Source organism: Heteronotia binoei, chromosome 3 (assembly GCF_032191835.1).
Source record: "Heteronotia binoei isolate CCM8104 ecotype False Entrance Well chromosome 3, APGP_CSIRO_Hbin_v1, whole genome shotgun sequence".
Classification (NCBI taxonomy): Eukaryota; Metazoa; Chordata; class Lepidosauria; order Squamata; family Gekkonidae; genus Heteronotia; species Heteronotia binoei.
The window spans coordinates 131908883-131922225 of record NC_083225.1 but is presented as its reverse complement, the minus strand read 5'-3'; the positions used below and the strand labels follow the sequence as shown (position 1 = coordinate 131922225).

Below are 13343 nucleotides of genomic sequence, written 5' to 3'. Positions count from 1 at the left end.
CACTGCTTCAGCATTATAACAGAACAAATCCAGAGAAGGCAGAAGCACCATCAAGAAGGAAGTTCAATGGCAGGAATCCTTAGCTAATCAGCTCTGCCTGTCCACTGCACCAAAAATGTTAATTGTACTTTGTTTTGGTTTTTTAGTACACCAAATTGTAGTAAGATTCTTACCAGGTGGAGAGTGGCGCACACACTGTCTTAGGCATGGAACAAAGTTGGAGTCCAATAGCACTTTTAAGACTAACAAAGTTTTATTCAAAATGTAAGCTTCATCAGACAATGAAATGGGGTACAGTGAGCAGAGCTACATTTTTTTAATTTTTATTTATTTTGTTTGATTTATGTCCCGCCTTCCTCGCTGAAGCAGGCCCAGGGCGGCTGGTGGGCAGTGGTTAAGATTGCAAAACACTACCAAGTTAAAATCTATTGTAAAATAGTACAACAAATTGAAAGAACAACCAGTTTAGTTTAGATACCATTTGTTGTGTTAGAAAACAGCAAAGTCAGTAAACATGCAGAATTGAAATGATGGTGAAAGTGTCAAAGGCAATAAATGCAGAATCTGTTAATTGCTCTATAGCTCTTCAAGCCTGGGTTAAACTGGCTGTCCACCTGGATCTGTCTTAAGCATGGTAACAGTTAGCACTACATGGTATATTTTTATTTATATGCCGATTTTCTGTGTGCAAGCCTCTCACAAGCAACCAAATACTGGTAAGTTAAAGCTAAAACCCACAATTTGCTTTTTTGGAGGGTTTTTTTTTAAAAAATGATTTTTGTGTCTTGTCACCCTCATTTACAGTGTCTACTATTGATTAGTGAATGCAGGTGAACAGAAGCAGTCTTCACTATCCAGCGCAACTTAGATTTACTCCATATGACTGCAGCAAGTAATTATTTTAATATTTTGGTTCATGTAGAAAGTCTTTTGAGTTTATTTGTAAAAATATAGCCTTTTATTTGGCTATATTGTGGTCTTCATAAAGACTAATATTAGCAGACCCTCTCAGCATTTGGTTTCTGCAATTTTGTCTTGCTCCACCCAGTCCAAAGGGCTCTTCAATCAAGCTTTGCTGCCAAGCTGAGGTGATAAAGGTCTCCAGCAACTTTCTCCAGTCGGTCTCTGTACTCAATATCCCTATAGTTACTTGCACTGACTCCGTGGAAGCCATACATTGCTCCCCACCAGGCTGCGGCAATGGCCCCTGTAGAGTCACTGTCTCCGCCATGGAAGAAACCCCTATTAGCTAGCTCAGCCCAGTTGTTCCCAGAACCAAGAATGGCATCATAAGCAATCATGGGAGCATCATGTCCACTGCTGCCTCCCCAGCGGGAGTAACTGAGAGCGGTATAGAATTCATCTCTTTGTTTCACACCATATTCAGCAGGAAAGGAAGGAGGAGACTTTCCATCCGAAATGCCTCTGATTTCCAGGTACTGCTTCCAGTTACTTTCAAAGTAGTCCCTGTGAAATGCAAAAAAAGAAACGAGGGTTTCTCTCAAGCAGCCTAACTTAGTAAAGTGTAGCAGGCATGTTTGGGACTCTAGCCTCTTTATATTAAAATTAGATACATGCTGTATCAACACAGAGGATGTACTCTGTATGAATGCAGAGACATCCCATATTATTCAGAACTGTTTAGGACAGGCTAAAAAAATACCCTCTGGTAAACAGTATAGTTATATGCCAGTATTATAGAAATTTTAAGGCAACCAGTACCCTCTGTTTTCTTCCCTTCAAGTTGTACTATATGGGATATATGTCATGTCGTCTCCACACCATACCTATTCACACGGCCAGATGCACAGTCACACACTCACCAGTGCTGCAAGTTTTCTTCCACAAAATATGCTGACTTCTGGATATAGGCTTTAGCCTTTAGTAGAACTGTCATCAGGCCTTTCCCCCACTCCTCAGGGGGCTTGCGGTTCACAGCATAAGAAGTGAAGAGAGCAGAAGCCAGGGATCCCAGGTAACCTGTTGGATGGTGGTGAGTCATTCGCCCACTCTCAATGCTGACTTCAATCAAGCTATTCAGTTGTTCTGGGTGACGAAACCGTAGACCAATACACATTGACCTCATGGCAGCTCCACACCCTCCACCTCTTTCATTGAAAGGGATTTTCCACCCATCTGGCTCATCTGGTTTCAAACTTCTTGCATATCGCATGCAGGTCTGACCTGCAGAGAACAGATGAGAGAAATCAACCAGAATATTTAATTCCTGCGTTCCGTCAACGCCAAGCAGCACAAGTTTCTCCATCCACAAGACAATTCAGCTTTATCTACAGAGCTTTCGCTAAGCCTCTGCTGCTAGTGGCTTTGAGGCAAGAGCAGACATTTTTCTTTCTGCCCACAATTTGTAGTTGTTGATTCTGTACAGAAATGGCTGATTAAGATAATCACACCTCAGAATAAATCTGTAAATCTGATCAGAAACTGTTAATGTAAAAAATGTCTTCCTCCTAAGCTCTTTCTCACACAGAAGCATGTGTACAACTGGACAGCAATCATCCCTAAGGGTCTGCAATTCAAACATTTTAATTCTATATCAGAAAAATGGGAGGGCAAGATTATCAATTTCATTAAATATCAGGATTATTAGCATTCTAGAAAACTATATCAGGGAAAATTGTTTTAATAAATACAGGAACAATATTTTCTATATATTTAAAACTTTTAAAGGGTCATTATTTTATATATATTATTTTATATGGTTCGCCTCTGGACTCCACAGGTTTGGTCTCCTGCACACAGAAAATAATGATCCCTGAAAGTTCAAACTTTCTATATGCTATATACGATGTGCTTTATACGAGCAAAATTATACACTACCTTTTTCACATGCTTTCACTTGTTCCCCGCAGCTACACATCAGTTGTGGAGAACAGCTTTTTTAAAAAGTGCAAATAGGCTTGGAACAGCACCACAAGGGAGGGGAAGGACTCTTGCTCTCTCCACCCAAGTATTTTTGCATGAAAATGGTATTGGGAGGAGTTATTTTGCCAGTTTTGCAGTTCCCTGTACTCCAAGTGAAGTAGCAAGATCTGTGAAATAACTCTCCACCCTGTGCAGTTTTCACACAAGAACAGACAGAAGTCCTTCCCTCCTTCCACAATGCCATTTGGGTATGCTCTCTGTCTCAGCTGCTGTGTGGCTGAGGGGAATAAGTGAAAACACATGAAAAAGGTAACATGGTTTGGCTCTATAACAGGCAGTAGACCTGGCCTTCCCTAGTGCCAACAGAAAATGATGTGTGCTAGACCTGGTATCTAATTCAGACCAGCTGGAGACTGGCGTGCACTTCCTCTCCCTGCTCCTGCTGCCTCTGACAATTCCCATTTTATTGGGAGCAGAGATAAAAGCAGAACTGGAAATCATTGGGGGGGGGGGGTGTTTTCTGCAAAATCAGACATTGCCAATCTCATACCAGAAGTATCTAGTTGTACACCCCAGTCATTCAGATTCCTTCCTAAATTGTTTTAGCCATGACAGTGCCTTCAGCAAAGCCCCATGAACAGGTTATCTCTTGACCATGTGAGGGCCTGATGTCTGGATTTTCCATTTAAATCCCAAAGGCTGGTCTGTGGAAATAATTCCTGTGTGCACATACACACAAGTGTGCTCAGAAAACCAAGCATCCTCTTGTCTTTTGCCCTTTTCAGACATCTAAATGTTTAGACTTTAATCCAAAACAGTCATGCTAGAGCAGGGGTGGGGAACCTCTGTTCCGAGCGCCGTATACAGCCCTCAAGGTCACTTGGTGTGGCCCTCGGGGATTGCTGGACAGATACATAGATTGCCATGTGGCAGCCTCCCTGGGGCCTGGCTGGCCAGCGAGGATCGTGGGGCCCAGCCATGCTGTGCAGCAGCATTCCCAGGGCCAGGCAGAGATCACAGTACTGTGCGGGGGCCTGGCTGGCTGACCAGAATTGCTGCAGGGCCTGGAAAAGTTACTATCATGGTTCAGTTTGCACTTGATTATCCCAGATGGTGTGGCCTAATATGCTAATGAATGTGTGACCTAATATGCTAATATTAAGAGATGTGGTCTAATGTTCTACTGAGTCCTGCTGGGCTTTTTCTACAAAAAAGCCCTGGACCTATGCATTTGCCTAGGGCAGCGGGCCGAGTGTGTATGTGTGTGTGTGTGGGCCAGATAAGGCTCTCCCCACATGACTTCAATTAGAAAAACAATTATTTGCATTAATTTTGCTGGTCTGAATCATTCTTCCTCAGTGGAGCACTGTTTTTTAAATTGATAATTTTTTATGGCCTGCGAATAATGCTATAAATATTCATATGGCCCTTGGCAGCCCACCCCTGAGCTAGAGGAAGGTAACATCTCCACCTCTACCCTCTCACCACAGCCTCCTTTGCCCCCTAAAATTGTGCTCCTTTGGGTCAGCAGACCTAAAGGAACAGTGTCTGGGGAACAAATTAAGTGTCTGCAGGAGGAGGGAAGAAATCAGCAAAAAAATCCTCCACAAGCTCTGTCAAAAGAGCTGCTGAAGCTGCACCACCCAGCCAGCACCACAGAGTCCAACTAAGCCTTAGCCTTATCATGCATAAACAACATTATCTGGGTCTTTCTCCAGGTTCCCTGTGTTAACCCAGTAATCAGAGGAACTGATTAAGACTGGAAGGGTTAAGGAATTTATTTGTTCCCATATTGCAGATGGGTGGCTGTGGCTTAAAGTGTATCTTTGGTTGAAATGACACTGGAACGGGATTTCTCAGCTCATGGCTCATGCCTACCCCTTTGTGGCATCTGGTTAAGTCATGTGGCTTACAGCCGTTTCAGTGTTTACTTGGGTCTTCAGTTTTGAGTTTCTGTCCTTTTATGCACTCAGTTTTACTTCTTGGTGAAATCTTCATGTAGTAGATAAGGTGACAAGAGCAAAAGGAGCAAGCCACCTGCCCACTAGTTTATGTTGACAGAAATCTGAATGGCTATCACAATTCTGAGATACACCTTAAACCAAATACAGTCACAGGAGAACTCTGCCTCATGTAAGAAATAAATGTCTTCTGCTCCTCAAGATTCATGAATCAATGAGCTTCTAAGGGTACAAAAGGAAAGGACTCTGCCTCATGGACCCAGATATCTTCCATGAAGTATACAATACATATATGTAAGGAAAAATTCAACAGCATTTTTTTTTTAAAAAAGGTTTTAGAACAGATGTCCTGTGCCAATCCTATTTTGAGCTACTTTTCAATATTTCCACATCTGAGACTCAGATTGCTTTAAAAGCCAAAAGTCACAAGTTACATTTGGACCTAATGACCATTAATACAACACTCTTCTCCAAATTTCCCTATTCCAGCCATTCTGAAATTTCACAGGATGTAGAATATAACTACATAATCACAGGTGGGAATAGAAGAAGGTAGGAGAAGACAGAATAAGAGGAAACATCCCTTCCTCAATTTTAAGCGATTCCCCAACCACAGGACTGAAAAATCAGGCAGTGCCTCTCCTTAACAAGAAGAAACCCTAGATGAAGACAACTTTGCCAGTGCTGAAAAAGGTGGGGGCGGGGTCAAACCTTCAACACATAAATACACTGTGAAAATCTTAACAAATTATATAGCGTTTAATGCATATACAAAAAATGAATCAAAAATATCTTGAAGCACTTGTGTGTATCTGTGTGAAGTGCTGTCAAACTGCTTCTGACTTATATCAACCCTGTGAATTAATGCCCTCCAAAACATTCTATTGTTAACAGCCTTATTCAGATCTGCCTACTAAGGGCTGTGGCTTCCTTTATTAACTCAATCCATCTCATGTCGAGTCTTTCTTTTTTCTTGCTGCTTACAACTTTCCCTAGCATTTCTGAGTGTCTTGTCTTTTCATAATGTGATCAAAGTACAATAGCCTCAGTTTGCTCATGTTCGGTTAGCTTCTAGTGAGAGTTCAGACTTGACTTGATCTAGAGACCATGCCCAGGATATATTCTATTAAAAGCTTTACAGTAACCTGACAGCTTGCCTATTGTGCTGCTGTGCATATTCCATGTGCCAGTTCCATGGATTTGTAAATGCATTTTATCAATGAATCTAAAACATGTGAAAGCAAATCATGACAGTTCAAAAATGGTTTGAGCAGTAGATCTTTTTGGCCCATAATCTATCATCACGAAGAATGTTAGTCTATGAATCAGCATCCACAGTGATTAATAGCATTTCTGTCTGTGTATCTTTTTAAGATGACTTAATGTATTTAAAATGTAAAGTCTACCAATGTAATCAGCTACTGACTCAGAGTATTGATTGGTATTCCAGAACTGCCTTTGTGTGTATGTGCATACACATATGCACACGCACACCTGGAATTCAGGTTGACTTCCAGTGACCACTACTGGGGGGTTGGACACTCAGAGAGGTGGTTTCTATTGACTGCCTCTGCATCCCAGCCCTGGTATTCCTTGGAGGTCTCCTATTCAAGTACTTGCCAGGGTCAGCCCTGCTTATCTTCCAAGATCTGACGAGATTGGGCTTGCCTGGACTATCCAGGTCAGGGCATTCAGAACTGTCTATTTGATTAATCATAAGTAGCAGACAGATGATGACAGGATGGGGTTCTCCCAGCGTTATAACAAGAATGTCTAGTGTCATTAAGTGGGAGCTTCAAGAATGCCTTCAGTTCTCTTTGATAGTACCTCAGGAGGATTGTTAGTTAGCAGTCTGTAGAAGACAAATGCTTGTAAACAGTTATTCAGCCTTTTATGTAACAAATCCCGTTCACAATGACTGTTGCATGTCCTTTATCTATCTGCTTAATATAGCCTGGATCATTCATACAAATTTAGGTGGCCTTCTGTTCCTCTACAGAAAAGTTGTGTCTAGTTTTGCTATTCTCACTGTTCTTGTGGAAAGCCAGTTTGGTGTAGTGGTTAAGAGCAGTGGATTCTAATCAGGAGAACTGGGTTTGATTCTCCACTCCCCTCACATACAGCCAGCTGGGTGGCCTTGGGTCAGTCACAGTTCATTCCTTAAGAGCAGCTCTCAAAGAGCTCTCTCAGCCCCAAAGACTTCACAGGGTGTCTGTTATGGGGAGAGAAAGGGAAGAAGATTGTAAGCTGCTATGAGATTCTGAGTGAACGATGGGGTATAAATCCAATCTCTTCTTTTATATGAAGGACTAATTTAGGAAAGGTCCATGACATTATTCTCAACAGGGATTGGGCTGGATAGAATATCATCGCTGTGTGGTTCTGTGACATGGAAATATTTTTTAAACCAAAGAAACTGAAAGACAACCTCAAGATCACCATCTACGTGTGTCATGCTGGTTTGAAGGACAAAATAATAGGTTACAGGACACAGCACTCTTCTCCTAGCAGTCGGCCAAAATATTACTTTCATATATTTCTCATTAGTGAATGCCATTAAAATTTCTAGTAGTTAACAGTTCGGTGGCATTTGATAAAATATTTTAAAAGTCTAAAATGTGCAAATAGATTTTCTTAATATTCTGCAGATATTCTTGTTTGTTCTTCCTTGTGGAACTGAACTAGAGAAAGCAGCTGAGCAAAAGTGCCTTCATTTTTAGGCTCTGTTAATTGAATGTTATTGGGAATTAAGCCTTTCAAGAGTAGTGGAGGCAAAAACACACTACAAAATGTTCCAATCTAAACATTCCAGATGATCTGTGACACTTAAGAAATACAACCACATATTTTCTTATAAGTGCAAAACTTCAGAAAAGTTTACCTGGAGCTCTTCCACTCATATCTTTCATGCAGTCCCTATAGTTTCTTGCAAGGAGAGAATAGAGGTGTGCCAAATCTGGGTCTGTTCCAGCTGCTGCCAGGGCTTCCGCTGTAGCCAAGTGCATGACAGTATCATCGCTGACTTGCCAGCCCGCCACATTGATTCTGTCCACACCTCCCATTTCTGCCAGTTGTGCATGAATCTCTTCACCACAATAAAGGAATTCCCACTGCCCATTTCTAAAGCCCAGGGCATCTCCAGTTGCACTCAACACCATAGCTGCTACATAGTTTTCAAGCAGGCCGGAACACATGATCAGTCCCCCACAAATAAGAGCTGAAAAAAGACAAAGCCTTCAGTTAAAATGGGTTAAAGCTGTAGCTAGGATCCACAAAGTCCAGTGATTTTGTTAAATATCTTTCAGTCCAAACTGCCTATCACTGTATACCTGATTTCAGTATAAAGTTACTAAACATGGATGTTTTTAAGCTGAATCTTTTATATCAGCAGTCCCCAACCTTTTTTGGCACCAGGGGCAGGTTTTGTGAAAGACTATTTTTCCACGGACCGGGCGGCAGGGATGGTTTCAGGATGATACAAGTGCTCTTTATTTCTATTAGTTTGGTGTGGTGGTTAAGTGTGCAGACTCATATCTGGGAGAACCGGGTTTGATTTCCCACTCCTCCACTTGCAGCTACTTGCTGTATTTCAACTAACTTCTTGCAGAATTGTCCTTGAAAGGGCAGCTTCTGGGAGAGCTCTCTCTCTTTTTCTTGCTTCCACAACTGCGCATATAATGTCCTAGCAGCTGAAAGCAAGTACCAAATTATAGTTCTATCTTCTTTTGGAAATTTTTCCATTTGTAATCCCAACAGAAAAGTCTCTGCAACTTTCTTAAATTCATATCCCAAGATCCTAGAAATTTCTTGTTGAATCATCTGCCAATACTTTTTGCTCTTTCACAAGTCCACCACTTATGGTAGAAAGAACCTTCATGTTTTTTACATTTCCAACATCTGTCTGGCATCTTATTATTCATCTTTGCCAATTTCTTAGGAGTCATATGCCATCTATACATCTTTTGCATCTGTTAAAATTTTCATTTTAATTCTTGGTTTCTTCCCAGCCCACACAAACCCTGAAATTTTTCTTTGCCATCTATTAAATTGTTTACTGTCTTTCACAATTGGAATAGTTTAAAACAAATACATTATTCTTGGTAGAATATTCATTTTAATTGCGGCTATTCTACCCAACAGTGACAAATTAAGTTTATTCCACTTTAACATGTCTTCCTCCATTTTACGCCATAGCTTCTCATAATTATTTTTGAACAAATCAATATTCTTAATTGTTATCTCCACACCCAAATATTTTACCTTGGAGGTAACTTCACAGCCTGTTAGTCTCTGCCATTATTGTTGCTTATTTATTTGCATATTTTTACATAGAAGTTTTGATTTTTCTTTATTAATACAAAGTCCCGCCAACTCCCCACATTCTTGTATTTTGGCTAACAACAAAGGTGCGACTTGTATGGGGTTTTCATTTATAAACATTATATCATCTGCAAATGCTCTGTATTTGTAAGTAAATCCTTTTACTTTTAATCTTTCTATTTCTTTATCTTCTTGAATTTGCATCAGTAATATTTCAAGAGTCATTATAAACAACAGTGGGGAAAGTGGACAACCTTGTCTTGTACCTTTACTAATTATGTCTTCTGTAAGATCAGCATTTATACATAGCCTTGCACGTTGTTCAGTATATATTACTTTTATCATTCTTATAAAGCTTTCTCCCAGCTCCATTTTCTCCATTACTGCAAACATAAAATCCCAGTTTAAATTGTCAAATGCTTTCTCTGCGTCCGCAAAGAATAATGCTACTTCCTTTTCTGGATGTCTTTCATAAATATTCTACAATATTTACAACAATTCTGATATTGTCTCTTATTTGCCTTTTTGGGAAGAAACCCCGCTTGATCTTCCTTTATAAAATTTATCAAATATTGTTTAAACCGTTCTGCCAAGATTCTTGTATATATTTTATAGTCATTATTTAATAATGAAATTGGTTTATAATTTTTTACATTCGTAACATCTCTATCTTCATTAGGGTTTGTAGAATCTTTCGGGCTCAAGTGCCGTGTTCTACTGGAGAAAGTTTTTCTTCCAGACGTTTCATTCTCGGCTGCGGAGAACATCCTCAGTGGCGTTGCAACCGGAGCAGGCACTCTGACCTTCTTGGCTGCTGTGCATTGAGTGAGGCCAGGACTGCTGGAGAGCTGCTATTGCTAGGCTGGAGGGGGTGTGGTGAAAGGGCAATAGGTTTGTGGATGTGCCCATTGTTTGGTGGGGCTTCCTGGAAGGGTAGTGATAAGGAAACTGGCTGCTGAATGTGACCATTGTTCTGTGTTAATTGCTGGGAGGGTTGGAAGGGGTGTGAAGAAAAGGAAGATGGTGGTTGACTGTGCTGATTGTTCTGTGTAATGTGCTTGTTGTTCTGTGAATTTCTGCAATTTATAGCCTGTAGGATGTTTTGCAGAGCTGGATACCAAGATTGGTGGATGGAAATGCCTTCTTCCTTTCTGTTAAAGTTGTGCTGGTGTTTGTAAATCTCAATAGCTTCTCTGTTCAGGCAGGTATGATAATGTGAGGCCGTAGAAAGGACTTCAGTTCTTTCAAAGTGGATGACGTGGTCTCCTTCTTGAAGTGCATGTTCAGCTACAGCTGATTTTACTGGCTGAAACAAGCAACAGTGTCTCTTGTGTTCTGTGAGGCGAGTGTTGATACTGCGTTGGGTAGTGCCAACTTAAAGAATAATACTTAAGCATAATACTTAAAGAATTCTCTTTCTCCAGTAAAACACGGCACTTGAGCCCGAAAGATTCTACAAACCCTAATGATGTTACAAACCATGAAAACCTGAAATCTTTGATCTCTATCTTCCTTTGGAATCAACGAAATAACAGCTTCCTTCCATGTATTTGGTATTTTCCCTTTTGTTCTTATCATATTCATCAATTTCTAAAGTTTCGGGATTAACTCCTCTTTGAGGGTTTTAAAAAATTTAGCTGTATATCCATCTGGCCCAGGTGCTTTTCCATTTTTCATTGCATTAATTGTTGCTTCAATTTCTATTTTTTCAATTGGATCATTCAAAACTTTTCGCATATTTTCTGCTAAGGGTGCTATTTTTATCTTTTGTAAATACTCATCCATCTTTTCTTTCCTTATTTTAACACCTTTAAATAACTTGGCATAATACTTAAAGAATTCTCTTTTTATTCCTTCTTGATCTACCACCTCTCTTCCATCCACCACAATTTTATTAATAATTTTACTTTCTCTCTTTTTCTTCAGTTGGCAGGCCAAATATTTTCCGGGTTTGTTTACTCCCTCGAAAGATTTCTGCTACAATCTTTTCAAATTCCATTCCAGTTCTTTATTTAACAAATGTCTCATTTGCGTTTGTAATATTGTAATCTCCCTCATAATTTTCTTTTTCCCTGGCCTTTTTCTCAGTCCCCCTTCTTTTCTCTTTATTTCATTTTGAATGTCCAACATCTGTTTTTCTTTTGCCCTCTTATCTTTGTTATTCAATGTAATCAATATTCCTCTCATTACTGCTTTATAAGCATCCCAGACCGTCTGAAATTCTATATCCTCTTTATCGTTTATTTGGAAGAAAGCTTTAGTTTCATTTTCTAGAGATGTCACTATTTCTTTATTCAGTAGTAAATCTTCATTCAATCTCCAGCTTCTCAACTTCTTAGACAATTTTGTAATCCACATTATTGGGTTATGGTCAGCCCCAATTTTAGGTAAAATCTCTATTTTCTTTGTTATAAGGCCTAAGTCTTTAGTGCACCACAACATGTCAATTCTGGAAAAAGTTTTATGTCTTGCTAAAAAAAAAAGGTATAGTCCCACATTTTAGGATTAAATTTCCTCCATGTATCCTCCAAATTTTCTCGTTTGACCAATTAAAAAAAAGACTTTGGCAATTTTCCTTCCTTATTATTTTTTTTACCCCCAGACCTATCCAGTGTATTCTGAATTCTTCCATTAAAGTCCCCCATTATCAAAACTTCGTCATAAGTTAGTTCATCAAATTGTTGTATAATATCTTTTTTAAAAGCATCCTTTGAACCATTTGGTGCATACAGTCCCAATAATGTTTTTGTTTTGCATTTAATATTATTTCTACTGCTACAAATCTTCCATCTTTATCTTTAAACACTAATTTCGGCTCCAATTCTTGTTTAATATAGAATATCACTCCCCTTTTCTTCTGTTCAGCCAATGAGTAAAGTTCTAGTCCCAGTTGTATATTCCATAAAAAATTGTAATCCTTTTGTTTGATATGCACTTCTTGTAAACAAACTATATTACAATTTTGCTTTTTAATCCAATGAAACGTTGCCTTTCTTTTTTGTGGTGAATTTAGTCCATTTACATTCCAAGATAATAATTTGTAATCCATCATGGTGCAAATTCTTTATGTTCTTCATAAAACCTACGCAGTTCCTGTGTGTTTGTAATTGTAATCCTTTTTCCTTGCAGCTCAAAGCTCAGACCTTCAGGTATTATCCATCTATACCTCATTTCATTGTCACGTAGTTTTTCTGTCAATTTTTTGTATGCTTTTCTGTCATTTATCACTTGTCTTGGCAATTCTTTCATCATTCTTACTCTGCTGCCTCCCACTATCAATGTCTTTTCAAAAAATTTATTCAAGATTTTCCCCACCATTTCTTTTGTCATATATCTTATAACCACATCTCTTGGTAGATTATTTTTCTTGGCAAATAGTGAGTTCACTCTATACATATAGTCATACATGCTTCTAGTTCCTTCAGGATCTTCCTCCAAAAATTCTGCAATTATTCTTATTATATATCCTTTCAAATCAGTCTCTTCATCCTCAGGTACTCCTCTCAGACGTATCTGGGTTTCCATCAATTTGCAGTCATGAATTGCCATCTTTTCTTGTATTTTTAGCAAGGTGGAATCATATACTTTCACTCTCTCTTCCACCTTTTGCACTTTCTTTGATGTTACCACAGTCTCATTTCTGAGATCTTCTATATCTTTCCTTAGCTCTTCAATGTCTTTTCTAATTTCTTTTTTAGAAGCAGTTATCATGTCTCTCACCCCTTTCATCATTCTGGCTTCCATTGCTTCTAATTGCTCTTGCATTTCCAGGGTTGGAAAATGCTGAACTGAATTGCTTCTTAGAAGGGGAGCAGGCTGGGGTTCTGTTTGGGGTAGTGGAGGGCAATTTAATGCCTACTGCCTACTTTTCTCAGTCAGAGATCAGTCCAAGATATGCACAGGAAACTCTGAGGAGATTTACCCTGGCTAAAAGGGAGTCCCGGGGGGGGGCTCCTTTGAGGCTTTGAGGGGTCTCCGGAGACGAGTTGCATATTCATCATCTGCAGAAGTTTCCAGAGTCATTTATTTGACATAAGCTCGACAGGATCCTAACCTTCTTTGAGACTGCTAAACATCTAAAGCTATACAAGACCGGTGTTGGATCTGGATAACTGCAGAAAAAGATACTGATGACTATTTTCATTCCAGGACTATTTAAAGCTAAACAAAATAAAATCA

At 39.4% G+C, this 13343-nt stretch overlaps 1 protein-coding gene across 1 annotated transcript; it reads right to left on the bottom strand.

Annotated features, from left to right (window-relative positions):
• Window positions 1-234: 234 nt before the first annotated feature.
• Window positions 235-8093, bottom strand: ADPRH (ADP-ribosylarginine hydrolase). The gene is made up of 3 exons (XM_060234456.1): window positions 7726-8093; window positions 1824-2184; window positions 235-1467 (listed from the first exon to the last, which is right to left on the bottom strand). The coding sequence occupies exons 1-3, from the start codon at window positions 8036-8038 to the stop codon at window positions 1062-1064; spliced, it is 1080 nt and encodes a 359-aa protein (XP_060090439.1). The 5' UTR covers window positions 8039-8093; the 3' UTR covers window positions 235-1061.
• Window positions 8094-13343: the final 5250 nt, after the last annotated feature.